The following is a 15,003-nucleotide window of genomic DNA, read 5'->3' as shown; positions in this document are numbered from 1 at the left end:
TTTTGTATATTTGAAATGTGGGCAAAGAATGTCATGAAGTCCAATGGCCAGGAAGGAGACACAGTTTCATGTTTACCAGCTACTTTGACATCAGTAGACATCTACGGTTACGGTTCCTCAAGTTATTTTCTGAGATGACCTCATGTGAAATGGATCTCGCGCTGTATTATTTGGTTTCCACGGGGTCATTTCACCAGTATGCCTTGTAGGATGCCTCAGAATGCCAGAGGACAGCCTTCCCTTCCTTTAGAATTATTATCTGTCATTTGAAGGACAATGTCATGCTAATTTCTTCATTCAAATGAGTAAGCAATTCCCATTGCATTTAGTAACATTCTGGTGTGTTTTCTTTAGACGCTCCTGTTCAGTTACATGTGTTACTTGAAGGAATCATTTAAAAATATTTCCTAATAAATATGCTCGGTAACCCTCATGTTTGTTTGTTACTTGATGGTGTTCATAGGGTTGGAAGCGGCATGGGTTTTACTGCTACTTGATTGGATCCACCCTGTCAACCTTTGCTGATGCAAACCAAACGTGCACAAACGAGAAGGCTTATTTAACAACAGTTGAAGACAGGTATGGAACTATATGCAACTTATTCTAAAATAATCCAAATAGTGAAAGTGTTAAAAAAGAATACTAGTGTTAGCATGCTAGACATGATGAAGTAGATTATGTATGCTCTGAGTCAGTTTTATAAAGGTAGAAATGTTTAAAATACTCTTATTTGTTGGCTTAATTGAATATACTGGAAAGCTACTTTGTTACTTTTAGGCATCTGCTTACTTAAAACGTTACTTTTAAGACCAGGTCTTATTATGTAACGGGGCTGGTTTGAAGTTGCTGTGTAGATCAGACTGGCCTTGAGATCTGGGATTAAAGGTATGAGGCACCATGACTGGCATCTGTATTCAGAAGCTTATGGCTAATCTACTAAATGTATGTTACAGATGTAGTGTTTTCTAGTCTGTTAGCTGTCAGATTTTAAAGCACGAAAGAGTAAGATTTGTCCAGGTGACACCCCATTTTGCTCCTTTAGTGCTCACTCTGTGGAAAAGTGGGGCAGAGAGGACTGACTCCAGGGAAAGACCAGCTCACATATGTTTTCTTAATGCACAGTCACAGCTCAAAACCAATTCTCTAATCTCAAAGGTGTCAAGTCCTCCCCTAGCACCCAGCCAGCAATTTTTCAGTGACCCCACCCTAGGCTCCCTGAACTCAATTCAGTTCTTACGTTAACTGCTTGGCAATGATGTCAGATGCCACAGGCAGGGTTTGGTCCTCTGAAAGTTATACTTTACTCATGTCAGGTCCACTTGCAAGCCCTAAGCTGTATTGCCTGTGTTTCTGAATGGCCAGCTATAGTATGGCCACTCCCCTACAGCCCAGTGCTAGGATCTACTTGTTTACTTGAACAACTCAGAGAACTCTAGGAAGCACATTTCTTGATTCACTTAGAGGATGTCATAAGGAGAGGGTCAGAGGAGAGGGCTCAGTGAAGATAGTGCTTGCCACACAGGCATGAGGACCTGAGATTAGATCTCCAGCACCCAGGTAAAGGGCCAGGCATTGGAGTATACACCTGCCATCCTAGCTCTGTGGAGGCAGGTAGAGCAGAGTCCCTAAGGCTATTTGCCAGACAGCTTGGATGAATCAGTGGGTTCCAGGTTCCAGGTTCAGGGGAGACTCAGACTCAACACGTAAGGTGGAGAGAGATTAACGAAGATATTCAACATCGATCTCTAGTTTTTGTATGTGAAACACACACACACACACACACACAGGGGGGGGGATACAGGTGAGGAGACACAGGGTGAAGTGGAAGACAAGGTACGTGCAGCAATGTCCACCTGCTCAGCCATATGGAACACTTTGCTCGAGAGACTCTATTGCTTGAGGATGCTTGCTAATAGACTAAGCAAGGAAACACAGCACGTGCCAAGAATCTTGTGCGCCTCCCAGTTCATGCAGCCTTTCTCCCTCCAGGGTGATAGCACAGGTCTTAATCACTTATTCCTGAAAAGGGCAGGTCAGAGGCCCATTGCAATGTCTGCAAGTATTCTACCTATTGTTTCTATTGTTTTATCTTAGTTAACTGATTAATTAATCAATGAAGTTTTGCTTGGCTTGGCTAATAGACTGACAGGCTAGAAAAATCAAACAGAAAATAGAGGGTTTTTTTTTGTTGTTTGTTTGTTAAAAATGTAACTTTTTTTGTTTGTTTTTTGGATTTGGTCTTTTCGAGACAGGGTTTCTCTGTGTAGCCCTGGTTGTCAAGGAACTCACTCTGTAGACCAGGCTGGACTCAAACTCAGAAATCCACCTGCCTCTGCCTCCCAGAGTCCTGGATTACAGGCGTAAGCCACCACAGCCCAGCTCTAAAAAATGTAACTTTAACCTTTGAGGTTCCATCCATCTTTGAGATTTATATATTTATTTGTTTTTTTTATTTCTTACTCTTTTCAACACTTGGTGTATGCATTCAAGAAACTTCAAAAATTTTACAAGTTACTGACATTTTATTGCTTCAGGGTAGACTCAAAATCCACAGAGACCTGCTGATTCTAAAAATCCTGTGATAAAAATAGATATCAGAAGATTATCTTTCAAACTGCATCTTCCTCTCATTAATGACATATGAATATAAATGTCTGACTACAAGAACAGAGATATGTAGTCTCTTAAGACAGAGAAGGTGAATTGTTTAAGTACTGTGGGGACACATTTTGGCCTGCACTATGAATGGTTGGTTCATGTACGAGGAGAGAATTATTCTTCATGTGTTCTCTGAGCTATTTGTATTTAACTGTCAATAAATTTGCTTTTCATGTTTTAGAAAGTAAATTGTCCTTATAGCATTTTGGTTGCTGTTTTTAGGCATCTGGAATTATTCAGACTATGGTTAAATAAAGCATCTGCCATTTTTAGCAGGGTCCGAAGTACTCCTTGTTCTCCCTGGCTCCCCAGGTTCCTGAGAAAGGAGTGCCTCTTTTCTGAGACAGTTCTGCCAAAGTTGCCTGCATCATTTCAAGTTTTTAGCTAATACCGTTCTTTATTGCTTTGCCTATCACCAGAAGGGGAAAGGAACACAATGGGCCCAATTTGTGATTCTCCTTGATAACCCTTTCATCTGTCTTCATCTCTCTTCCTCTGTCATCAGGAATTGAGCAGGACACTTGACCCGTGTCAAACACGGACTGGTTGTTTCAAATAATTTTTCCAATTGCTGTAGTTTTCTCCTTTGTATTTTCAAAGTTCTTTTTAAATTTTGTGAAGACCAGAGAGGCCAACATGAGAAAGAGAGAGCAATGTCTGAGTGGATCGATGCACTCAGCTAGATGGTATTTTAACTTCATAAACTTACACTTCCTTAGCCGGGTGGTGGTGGCCCCACACCTTTAAGACCAGCACTTGGGAGGCAGAGGCAGGCAGATTTCTGAATTGGAGGCCAGCCTGGTCTACAGAGTGAGTTCCAGGACAGCCAGGGCTACACCCTGTCTCAAAAAAACCAAAAAACCAAAATAAACAAACACACACACACACACACACACACACACACACAACCCTTACATTTCCTTAGTGAAGATTATTAAAATGCAAATGATATAAAGCTATGATTCTTTTTTCGACTCTACGGGAAGTTATGAAATGTTTATTCGTGCCAGAGCATAAAGGACATGATTCCACCCAGGTCCGGCTTGGTGAATTCGGGAGGTTACAGGGTTACTTATAGGAGGAGTATGAAGAAAGGGTCTGAGTGATTTATTGGCAACTCCATCACTGGAAAGCCCACCTCAGTGTGGGTGATGATTCATGAAGGTTGCATCCCTGACACACCCTGACCAAATTACAGGTAGCGCCATAGAAGAGTCTCATCTCCCTAGCAATTATTTATTGCTTCTATAATCCCAGGGAGAGGCCCTGTGAGTCTTGTAACTTTCATAAACCTCCTGAGCTTTGTAAGTTTCCTTAGCTTCCTGGATCTATGAGATACCTTCGATCTGTAAGAGAGCATGTTAGAATCCATAGGAAATAGCTTCATAATAGTAACGTAATGTTTGAATTTATCATCTAAATCATGTCTCAGATACACAGTTGAAATGCTTTTTATGTTGATAATATAAGCAGTGTGCATAACTGTTTCTAAAGTTTAGTTGAATTTAATTCTTTTAAAGATATGAACAAGCATTCCTGACTAGTTTGGTTGGATTGAGGCCTGAAAAATATTTTTGGACAGGACTCTCAGATGTTCAAAACAAAGGGACGTTTCGCTGGACTGTGGACGAGCAGGTGCAGTTTACACACTGGAATGCCGACATGCCAGGTATGGGGTGCTGTGCTCAGGGCAGACATGCCAGCTCTGGGGGTGCTGTGCTTCGGGCGTTCCCTCATTCCTGCCAGCTGAGCCTGTCAGTCCTCCATACACCTCTCCAATGCAGCATGCAAGTCAGTTGTGTTTCAGTAATCTTGACGTTTCTCTTCCCTGTGCCCTCCCATCCAGCTTGTGGTATTCTGGGATGAAGAGGAAGAGAAAATTGTTAAATAATTTGGTTCTAGTGTATTTAAAGGGACAAAACATTTCAAGGGCTCTCAGGTGCTAGGAGTGTTTGTCTAATTTCCCCAAAACTGGACTCTATAGGAAGTAGATGTAGAATTCTTCAGTGAGGCTGAATATGAATGTTCTTGAATGGCGGGACGAAGGCCATGGGGAATCATTATTCCAATTTCTTCCATGTATCTTTATCATTAATCTTTGACAAACATTGGATTTTATTTTATGTTTCCAAGAATAGCAAGGACATTTGAGTATAAATGTCCTCATTCCTCATTTAAAAGATGCGGAATTTGAAACTCAGAATTTATAGGACTAGACATGCCCAAGCCTAGACTTACACTAATCTGGGAAGTAAGCTAGTCTGAGGTATCTGGTTTTGGATCAACCAGCGGCCCTAGTATTTTGACTTGTTTTCTTTAACTGGAGACCTGACGTGGCTTCTCTAACAGACCCTAAAAGCTCCTTTATCCTCTCTCCACACTTATGTTACTGGCAAATGATATTTCCGATTATGCCATCTCTCAGACAGTTTAACACCCTACACAGAAAACAAGTCAGTGTGCAAGAATCACAAGCTAAAAGAGGAATAACTATTTAAGTGCATGTGTTTGCTACTTGGCCCAATACATCCAAATCTCCAGCTATGATTCGAATTTGCATAAGCAACTTTGAGTGGTGAACTGATGTCACCAGTCAGATTACTGTCTGTACAACTGCTATTTGATTATTAAATAATTAAACATTATAGGAACTGTGAGATGCCAGGTCATGTAAATGAACGCATTCTCATTTTCTTTGTTTCAATTTTGGTGAAAGTCTTAGCTCTTACTGTGTAGCTTTACTTTGTCTTGATTACTTATTCGCCAAGAGGATTTGCCAGTGATGAGCCCTGGAATATCTGCAAGATTAAAAATTCATTAAACTAGGACCGATAACTCAGCTGTGACCATTGAGAGTCTTGGAGACGGAGTCTCGCATTGTGCAGTCCAGGGTTAGACTGGAACTCACTATGTAGCTGCTAGAGCTCCCTATGGCGCTCATCATGTAGCCTGGTCACAAACCCAAGATCCTCCTGCTTCAGCCCTCCACGAGCTGGCACCAGAACCTTGCCCTCAGTCTGCACTCTCCTGTATCTACTCAATGGAAAGAGGACTGAGTGCCCAAACATGCAGCTTCAAGAACAGGCAAAGCATTTGGGGCCTGACCTGAGTATTGAGAAAGATGAATGAATCCTGTAACCAGTGGGTCAGTGGGGCACAGCAGCCTCAGCTGTCATCCACTGCAATAGTCTTCAGTTTCAGTGCAAGACTGTGAATGGAGGGGAGAAGACTGTAGGAATCTGAAAAAAGTCTCAGGAAATTGGGGGCTTTAAGGAAAACAAACTAGAGAGGATAAGTCTCCTTAGAACTATGATAAGAAACATTTAAGCATTTAAGATCCTTTGTAAACTATTGAAAACATTATTAGCTCCTCTAAGAAGCAAGAATCCTGACTTTTTCAAACCTCTATGGGACTTCTTACTACAATGACCACAAGACAGAGTTACAAAGTTTTAATTCTACCATGGTCATTGGTTGACTTTCAAGAACTTCTTCACTGCCTCTGTCAGACCTCTGCATAGTAGAGGTTTTCATTGTAAGACAAGGAAACCAGAGAGTTTGAGTAACTTTCCTCAATCTTCCAACTCAGATGGGTCTTGTTTGGAAATCTTATCAAGTATTTTGGTCCTGAGAGTGAAGTGGGTCATGGTGGGGATGGGGGAATCTCAAAGAATTAAAAAGTCCAGTAGAAGGACAGGAAGAAAAATCCATTATGCCATTATATCTTTGCCATTATAGCAGAAATATATTATCACTACATGTCTAAATGTGGACTACTTTTCTAGATATGGAAAATATAAGGTGTTACCAAAACCTCCTCTCCTTATGATGATCACGTTGGGAATATAGACCACACAAATAAAAGGAAAAATATAGTAACCCACCTCCCAAAAGCTACATTTCATTTTTACCTGTGAGGATGAGCCACAGTATCTTACCTCTTTGATTGCATTTTTTGAGCATGGTGAATCTTCAGTAAGCAATTCATTGACTGAGTTCTACTTTCTGTTTAATGCAGGACGAAAGGCAGGATGTGTTGCCATGAAAACTGGAGTGGCAGGTGGCTTATGGGATGTTTTGAGTTGTGAAGAAAAGGCAAAATTCGTGTGCAAACATTGGGCAGAAGGAGTGACTCGCCCACCAGAGCCCACGACAACTCCTGAACCCAAATGTCCAGAAGACTGGGGTACCACCAGTAAAACTAGCATGTGTTTCAAGGTAAGGATCACTTGTTGAACTAACAAAGAATCTGAAACATCTAAGAACTAAAAGCAAACTACAGAAGATACAATATCGCACTCTGGTTCCACCTGTAGAAATTTTAATGTGATTTTTATTGATTGCCAGTGCCATGGATAGAGATAAATGACTCATTAACTAAGACCCACAAACACAGGCAACAGCTCAGACAGGACTCTCTTCTCCTGCCTCATCTCCTTTGTTGTAATCATTTCCCTTTTGTTTCTCTTCTGTGACTCTCTACAAGCCCTGTGCTGAACTTGTAATGCTTGTTTTATGAAAACATCTCTTCTTTCTTACTCTAACCTCTGACATTTCATTTTGCCCTTGCCTTCAAGGCTGAGCTTTAGCTTGCTTAATTGAAAAACTGGTCTACAGTTACATTGTGTCAATATCACATAGCTCGTGTTGTATTTCTCTAAGGTAACACCTAATGATTATAATGATGGGTGATTGAAGTGTTGCAAGTACACAACCTCTCAATTCCTTTAAATGGGGATTCAGTGTTATGTCATTGTTTTCACATATTCTTAGACTGAACCCTCTGTTTTCTCCTTATACAATCACCAAAATAATCAACCAGTCAGATACAAATAGGAACAAAACTAGAATCAGTCGAACAAACAAAACATCACAACTCCAATAAGGATTTGTTTTGTTCCCCCTCTCCCTTCTATGTTGCCATAAACTTCACAGAAAAATTTAGATTTACTCTAACTCAGAAATGTGTCTAGTGCTTAATGATAAAGTCATATACTCAGGACCTCTTTTGTCCAATTCCTTTCAAAGGTACAAGATACTGACATGCTTCAGAAGACAGTTTGTTGAGACTCTTGGATAATTCCATCAAAGCCTAGGGTTGTAGCTCAGGGTAGAGTCCTCGCTTAGCAAGTGAGAGACACTAGGTCCATCCCCAGTGCTAAATAAAGAAAAAAAAGTGTGTGTGTGTGTGGGGGGGGGAATTCTGTTTGGGCTCTAATTGGAGAAGGGATGTCTAGTTGAGCTGGAACTCCTATTTGCAGATGTGGAGATTCATGAATTGTTTAATCTAGTTTGACTATTAAGAGCTAAACATATAATTCCCATAAAAGGGAATATATGGGGCAAGGCAAGAGAGTTTTTATAAAATAGATTCTGGAAATAATGCATCATTTAAATGCCAGACCTATCACTGTACAAATAACTGAAGGTAATAGTCTGTAGAGATTGGTCACAGTAGAATTTTCTGTAGCTATGCTATGAACTAGGAATTCCAGTAATGACAAAATGCAGATGGTCGACAGATCCAATTATGTGCCTCAGTAGGAATTATGTGGCTTCAGAAGTATTTGAATTAGTGTTTGTTACATACATTAAAAACTATCCTTATAAATTCTAAGATGTGGAAATTGATTACATTTGGTGGATAGGTAAGTTAAGGAAACAAATCCAGCATCAGGATATGGGAAGCTGAGGTAGGCTTGTGGGGGCTGCTTGACAAAGCTTTCTTAAGACACGCCTATTTGTGGACCTCAAGCCAAATTTAGGTCAAGGTACTGGTGTTAACCACCTAGGCAGCCACAACCCATAGGAGGGGAATTCCTTTTTTGCAGGCCAATTGTGGTGGGAGCCATGACTCCTGAAGAATAATGGAGAAAAACTTTTAAAAATTGGTGACTCTAGTGAACTCTGGTTCTGCTTGCTTAGTGGTACTAGTGCAATATATGTATACATATACATATATTGCACTAGTATATATTAAATATATATATATAATATATAATATTATATATTATATATATATATTAGAGAGAAATGGTATCTTTCTTGTCCCAGATATCTTTGACCCAAAAACAGTTACCAAAAATAGACCTGAGAGAATAACTCTTCATTTCATTGTCTGAGTGCCAACAAAAGTTAAAAAGATAAAGATGTTTTTTGGATTAAGCAAAACAGAAACACTATTTATGAAAGAGAATTATAGAAAGATAATTAATTGAATGCTAATAATAATAATGATGAGGATGATGATAATAATAATAATAATAATAATAATAATAATAATAATGAAGGCAAAGCAAGAATAACTCCCAAGAGTGCAAGGAATTCTCGAACGAGAAAAAACTGTTGATCTTCTTTGTTCAGCTCAATTCTATGGACAAAGACATTGGACAAAGACTAAGGTAATTACATTAGTTGACCAATTAGTAGGCACGACTCACTGTGTATATTCTTCTGACCTAACCAGAAATGGTCATGCCCTGTTCCTGTGTAGCCAACCCAGATAGTGGTGGGTGGAGCCTCTCTTTCCTTCCTACAGACTTCACCTTTGTTAGTTAGACTGTGACTTTTTAAAGCTAGCTGTCAGTCACTGCACTGCCCACCACTTCTGCCACACGTGCACAATGCCAATAACTGGTCCAAATGCTCCTTGGTCCTCATGAGATGTATTGGTTTTAGTTAACTTTAATGGTCCAGGCTCTCCTTCCTGGAATGCATAGGCCTTCTTAGCAGCTATCTTTATTTTTTCTAGTTAGTTGCCTCAGAAGATGTATGAAAGGATAGTGGTGGCTTACATATGTTCCTCATGGGCTTCAGGAGACCAGTGGGCCTGCTGTCACTAGCTCGGGGCCCTGTCCCCCCATTGCCTGTTTAGCTTGGCATCTTGCATTCTGCTGAAAACTTGTTTCCCATTCGTAACATTCCTTTATCCCTGAATCCTTTCTCATCATAAGACTTGAGCAACTTGCCATTTGACCATGGGCCTTTTCCCTTACCGCGTCCTGTGTCATTCAGTGTCCCTTATGCTGTTCTCAAGACGATAGTAGGGCCTAGTACTTACTTACACAGTCTGTAACATTTAATTTAACTTTAACCCACTTCTGTCAGATGGAAGTCTGCTGTGGTGTGTGCTCTAGTAGTTGTTAAAATATGCAGACTTAAGGAAAAGAGACGACTGTTTTCGAAGGACACCAACAACAACGGTTGAAAGTTTGCCAGGATTTTTATTGTTTAAGCTGAACAGGACGACAAAGGGAACAGCATTCTGCTTATTCATGTTTATTTTCTCTGTTTTGAAACTTTGTTGTGTGTGTATGTGTGTGTGTCTGTGTCCCAATGCAATTTTCATACTTAATGAAATTACTCTTTTTCTCTTGCACAATGATCTGTATACCCAATCCACATGTCTTCGGCTTCCAACATTTTAATCTAATTTCCCCCAGGCTTTAAACTGCTTCTATTCTGTAAGGCTTTCTCAATGAAATCACCTCTCGCCCCATGTTTAGCTATCCCAATAGTCACTCAGAAATTGATGTTCAACCACGAGACCTGCATTGTTCAGGAACCTGACACTGCTTGCTTTGTCTATAAATGACATCTCATTGAAAATAGATGACTTGTTTATTTTGATTCGATCAGCTACCAGATGTAAAATTATTTCCCAAACCTGTTTTTTTTTTTTTTTTTTTTTTTTTTTTTTAGCTGTATGCGAAAGGAAAACATGAAAAGAAAACGTGGTTTGAATCTCGAGATTTTTGCAAAGCTATTGGGGGAGAGCTGGCAAGCATCAAGAGTAAAGATGAACAGCAAGTGATCTGGAGGCTGATTACGTAAGTCTCTCTTCTGTACAGGGCTGCTGTGTGTTACCCACTCGGTACCTGTAACACTGAGAAAATATGTGCTTAAGTTTCAGTTCAAAATCCCTTCATGATTATGACTCCTATAACCAATCACTTTATAAATAGACAAGACTTCCCATGCATCTTTGAATGAATGAATGTCTTTCGGTGCTTTACTGCAGTCCCCTCCCCTCCCTAAATAGGGGCCCGTGTTCAGAACATTGATAAGTGGTACCCAAATTTACATTTCCTAAATCGCTTCTCTCTTGCTGTGATATAACTTAAAGGTGACGGAGTTTATTGTGGCTCATAGTTTGAGAGGTTGCTCATATCTATTATGACAGGGGAAGCATGGTAATAGGAGGAGGAGACCAGCCCGTCACATTACATTGGCAACATGGAAACAGGAAACAGGAAATCAGTGGGATGCTTAGCTAGCTCTCTCTTTATTGCTGCATTGGGTGCAAATCCAAGGAAGGGTGGCACCCAGTTTTAGAGTGAATATTCCCACTTCAGTCTAATTGAGATAATTCCCCCCAAGCATGCCTCAAGACTAACATAATCTAGATAACTTCTCATAGATGTATCCAGAGACTTGTTTACTTGATGATTCTACAGCCCACCAAGTGTACAATCAATAGTAACCATCGATGGCAGTTTTTGTAGGACACCTTTAATCGTTATTCTCTTTGTGTATTATCTAAAGTGTGTTTCAGAGGGACCCATCAACTCTTGGTGGCCCCTTTGAAAGGCCAAAGTCCCTTGCAAGATGAGGCATCATCTTTCTTTGTGTGTTGCAGGAGCAGTGGAAGCTACCATGAGCTGTTTTGGTTGGGACTGACCTATGGAAGTCCTTCAGAGGGGTTCACCTGGAGTGATGGTTCTCCTGTAAGTAGTTTTAAATATATCATCTTTTTTCCCCTGTAGTGTATTTATTTTGGCATTATCATTTGGGTTAATTAGTGTTTTATCAAGATATGTCATTAAGACAGTTGGAGACTTTTTAATGTCAGATACATAGACGTGTAGACTCCCTGCCCAGCCCTGGACCCCACCGACTTTAAGCATAGCTGTGGATGGGAATAACCTAAGGAACGGAAAGTCGTGCCTCCCAGTTTATATAAAATGACTCCATTCTGCACAAAGCCAGCATGTAGATGGTTAAATGGCTTCAAAGCTGTTTCGCAGCTGCCTTTTGCTCAGTGAAACTGGATGCGCGCACAACTTTGGTAGCCATCAGAGTTGGACTTCTCCAAACTTGAGAAATAGGAAGCTCTGGCTTTTGCTGGTAACATTTAGTGGTCCTGGTCATCTTGGGACGTGTTTCAGGATGTTAACACACCTCCCTCTTAGAAACCACAGCCATTTTCTGAGGCACTTACTTAGGTGACCTGGTTTGTCTTGTGGCTGCATCGCTGTTTGTATTTATAGAAAACAGACCATAAGTTTTAATCCAGACCCCTCCAGACTCTGATCACTGAAAACTACCCAGGTTCCCAACTTGTTTCCATTGTTCATTTTGGCAAAGGCTGGTCGTTCCGTTAGCCACATTTTAGAAACCTTTTTCTTCTCTAATTATTTTTTCTGTAGCCTGTGTAACACAGGGGAAACTTCCAACAACTTACTGAAATATCATCCTTCAAGAATGGGCTGTAAATTTAGGAAATTACAACTACCAACTGAGATGTGGAAGTTTCTTGCTAACTTGTTCCTACATATAAATCTTATTGTCACGGCCCTTGGATCCATTCTGCTTAATGGGAATAAAGGAAATGTTATAAAAACCAATTTCCAACTCCAGTCTACTCTAAAATTTTCCACATAATAAAAGCTGTTTCTTTCTCACCCATACCCATAAAATGTGCTTCCAAAGCTAAAAGTAAAACGCAAATGAATGAAGAATCCAAACAGCTTTTTCCTCCCCCACTCTGAATTTGCGCTGTTGTGGTATATGTGGTTAATATCTGCAGCCTAATGTTTCTAGCACAGCATAGCAACCTGGTGTTGTGGCTCAGATCAAGTGTGATATTTCTATCATAGGTTTCCTATGAAAATTGGGCTTTCGGTGAACCAAATAATTACCAAAATGTTGAATACTGTGGTGAGCTGAAAGGTAGCCCCAGCATGTTCTGGAATGATATTAACTGTGAACACCTGAACAATTGGATTTGTCAGATACAAAAAGGTACGGACCCTGTCCCCCTTTTCTCTTACATTACAGAGTCAGCCTTCTGACAACCCAATTAGTTTCCTCTGTTGGCACAAACAAAAATACCAGCATCAGGGAAGTGTGGGGTCCTTATTTCACAGGGTAAGAATGGAGGCGTTGAGAACAGATAAGTGATCTGAAGGAACAGAAGATCAAAAGGCCACCCGAGAATCCTGGAGGAGAGTCACGTCTTCGGAAACATTCCTGCCAGCAGTGGGTACTCTGGCTGTCCTCTGCAGCTGCAGGGACAGATAGGAGACCTGCCCTTTTGTGCTGTAGGAAGGCAATGCAGTTTCACTTTCTGGGACTTTGACCCTCTGGCCTTCTTTTTGTTTTGTTTTTCTTTTTTAATCCCTGACACAGATACAAGCTCACTTCAAGTTGGATATTTTAAAATCCAGAACACACAGAACCAGCAATGTGGGGAAGGCCCTGGTGATATGGGCCCCCATGTTATATTATTTATGATGACTTGGAAATTAGTGCAAAGACAGCTTAGGCACTGAGGTCAGAGGAGCTGGGTTGAGACAAAGGAGGAAACAAACTCACCCTTGAATCAAAATGTATAGTGACGCCATTGTAATAAACAATGGAACCACATTGCCCTCTGCTGTTGGGCAGAGGAATCATGGCCGCCGCTCCCATTCTGCAGATTTAAGAGAGGCCTCATACTGCCCTCTGCTGGCTGGATACACACGTTTTTCACATTCAGGATTAGCATCCTTCTGAGTTTCTGGAATGGAACAATCGTGTGGTATTTAAAAAACAGTCTCCTGCTGCCTGCCAGTGACTCATCGTGGTCTCTTTATGTTGTTAGTAGCTTTGTTTTACTCGGGCAGATAAAAATATGCTACGCGAAAGGCTAAGTATTACCTGGGCCCTCTTGTCAGATTCTAACAAAATCCACATATTAACTATTTTGAAAGAAAATTATTTAAAAAAATCCTAGCAAGATATAAGTAAAAGTTTAGTAAGGATATGATTCTTTGAAAGGACTTTATTTGTGTCTTATCCATATACAATTCACATCAGATAGTTTCAGATAATGAACATATACATTATTTCATAGTTACTGCTAAAGTGTCTACCTGGAAAACTATTGTCTAGTGAACACTGACGGCATACCAAAAAATTTAAATTTTTACCCTGCCTGTTTATAAACATGGTTAGTCTGTTTTTTATAATTGGGGGAGGGAATGAAGGCCAAATAGTTTTGGGAATTGAATCTGGGCTTTACGACTCTAAAGTTAATATTTCTTTCCTTTACATGGCATTATTGGAGCCTAGATATTGCCTCCCACTTTTGATATTTGCAACCATTTGTATGAACCTCAATTCATCCTTCTTCGTTCTTTCATTCTCCCACCATGATGTGACGTGCATTGGAGGGAGAACGGGGCAAGTGTGGAAGGCTGTCAAGGTTTTATTGGCACAGGAAAATACAAGAGGTGGCACTAGTGGATGCCTGATGATTATATTTTTGTTTTACAGGGAAAGCACTACTACCTGAGCCCACACCCGCTCCTCAAGACAGTAGGTGTCGCCGAGTTTTCTGATTTCTTTATTATAGCCTTTTCTGTCTCCTTTCCTTCCTCCATGAAAAGGGAGATGGTGGGAAGAGAGTTCTTAGTATCTTCGAGGATCTCATGAAAGGTTGGAGTTTTGTCTCCAGAGAGCAGAAAACACACACCAGTTGCCCTGGTAGTGTGTTTTCTTGTGGTTTCAGGAGTCAGGTCCAAGGGTTCAGGGTTTTCTTTAGCGCATGACCAATTGTAACTTGGTGGCCCAAAGCAGAATACAGTTGTTCTCTGAGAATCTAGAAGTCAGAAATCTCAAAATGGGTTCCACTGTTCAAAACTAGAGCTTTCATCCATAGAATCACCTCTCCTTCCCTGCAGAGGTTCTGGCCACTGATCTTCACTGTGTTTCCTTGAGATCTTTCCTCAATGCCCCCTGGCTCCATCCTCAGCCCTGAACCATATAGTTCAGTGTCATATTACATCCTTGTGCATTGGACCTTTGTCTCTGCATCCTTCTCTGAGAGCACTTGCATTAGTTTTAAAGCTAACCCAGATAATCCAAGATAATCTCTCCCTCTCAAGATCCATAATTTAATCACATTTACAAAGTCCTTTCCATTGTAACCCGACATACACGAGCTCCTAGAATTAGGCCATAGATGTCTTTACAGCCTTTTGCAGTATAGAAAAAAAATTCCATGCTTCGAAAGAGGATTTAGACACCTTCTTCATGAATTAACTGCCTGGTTCTGTAACTCTATCATAAACAACTCAAATC

At 40.5% G+C, this 15,003-nt stretch overlaps 1 protein-coding gene across 1 annotated transcript in view; it reads left to right on the top strand.

The window, feature by feature from the left end:
- Mrc1 (mannose receptor C-type 1) overlaps positions 1-15,003 on the top strand; it is a 97,813-nt gene that overhangs the window by 43,385 nt on the left and 39,425 nt on the right. Inside the window, exons 10-16 of the mRNA XM_052156861.1 lie at positions 464-579; positions 4,179-4,327; positions 6,677-6,876; positions 10,360-10,487; positions 11,297-11,384; positions 12,537-12,681; positions 14,197-14,238. Coding sequence (XP_052012821.1) covers positions 464-579; positions 4,179-4,327; positions 6,677-6,876; positions 10,360-10,487; positions 11,297-11,384; positions 12,537-12,681; positions 14,197-14,238 — 868 coding nt within the window. The remainder of the gene's footprint in view (positions 1-463; positions 580-4,178; positions 4,328-6,676; positions 6,877-10,359; positions 10,488-11,296; positions 11,385-12,536; positions 12,682-14,196; positions 14,239-15,003) is intronic.

This window comes from Apodemus sylvaticus, chromosome 14, assembly GCF_947179515.1.
Source record: "Apodemus sylvaticus chromosome 14, mApoSyl1.1, whole genome shotgun sequence".
Lineage (NCBI taxonomy): Eukaryota > Metazoa > Chordata > Mammalia > Rodentia > Muridae > Apodemus > Apodemus sylvaticus.
The sequence above is the reverse complement of the archived record's forward strand: the minus strand, read 5'-3'. Positions and strand labels throughout refer to the sequence as shown.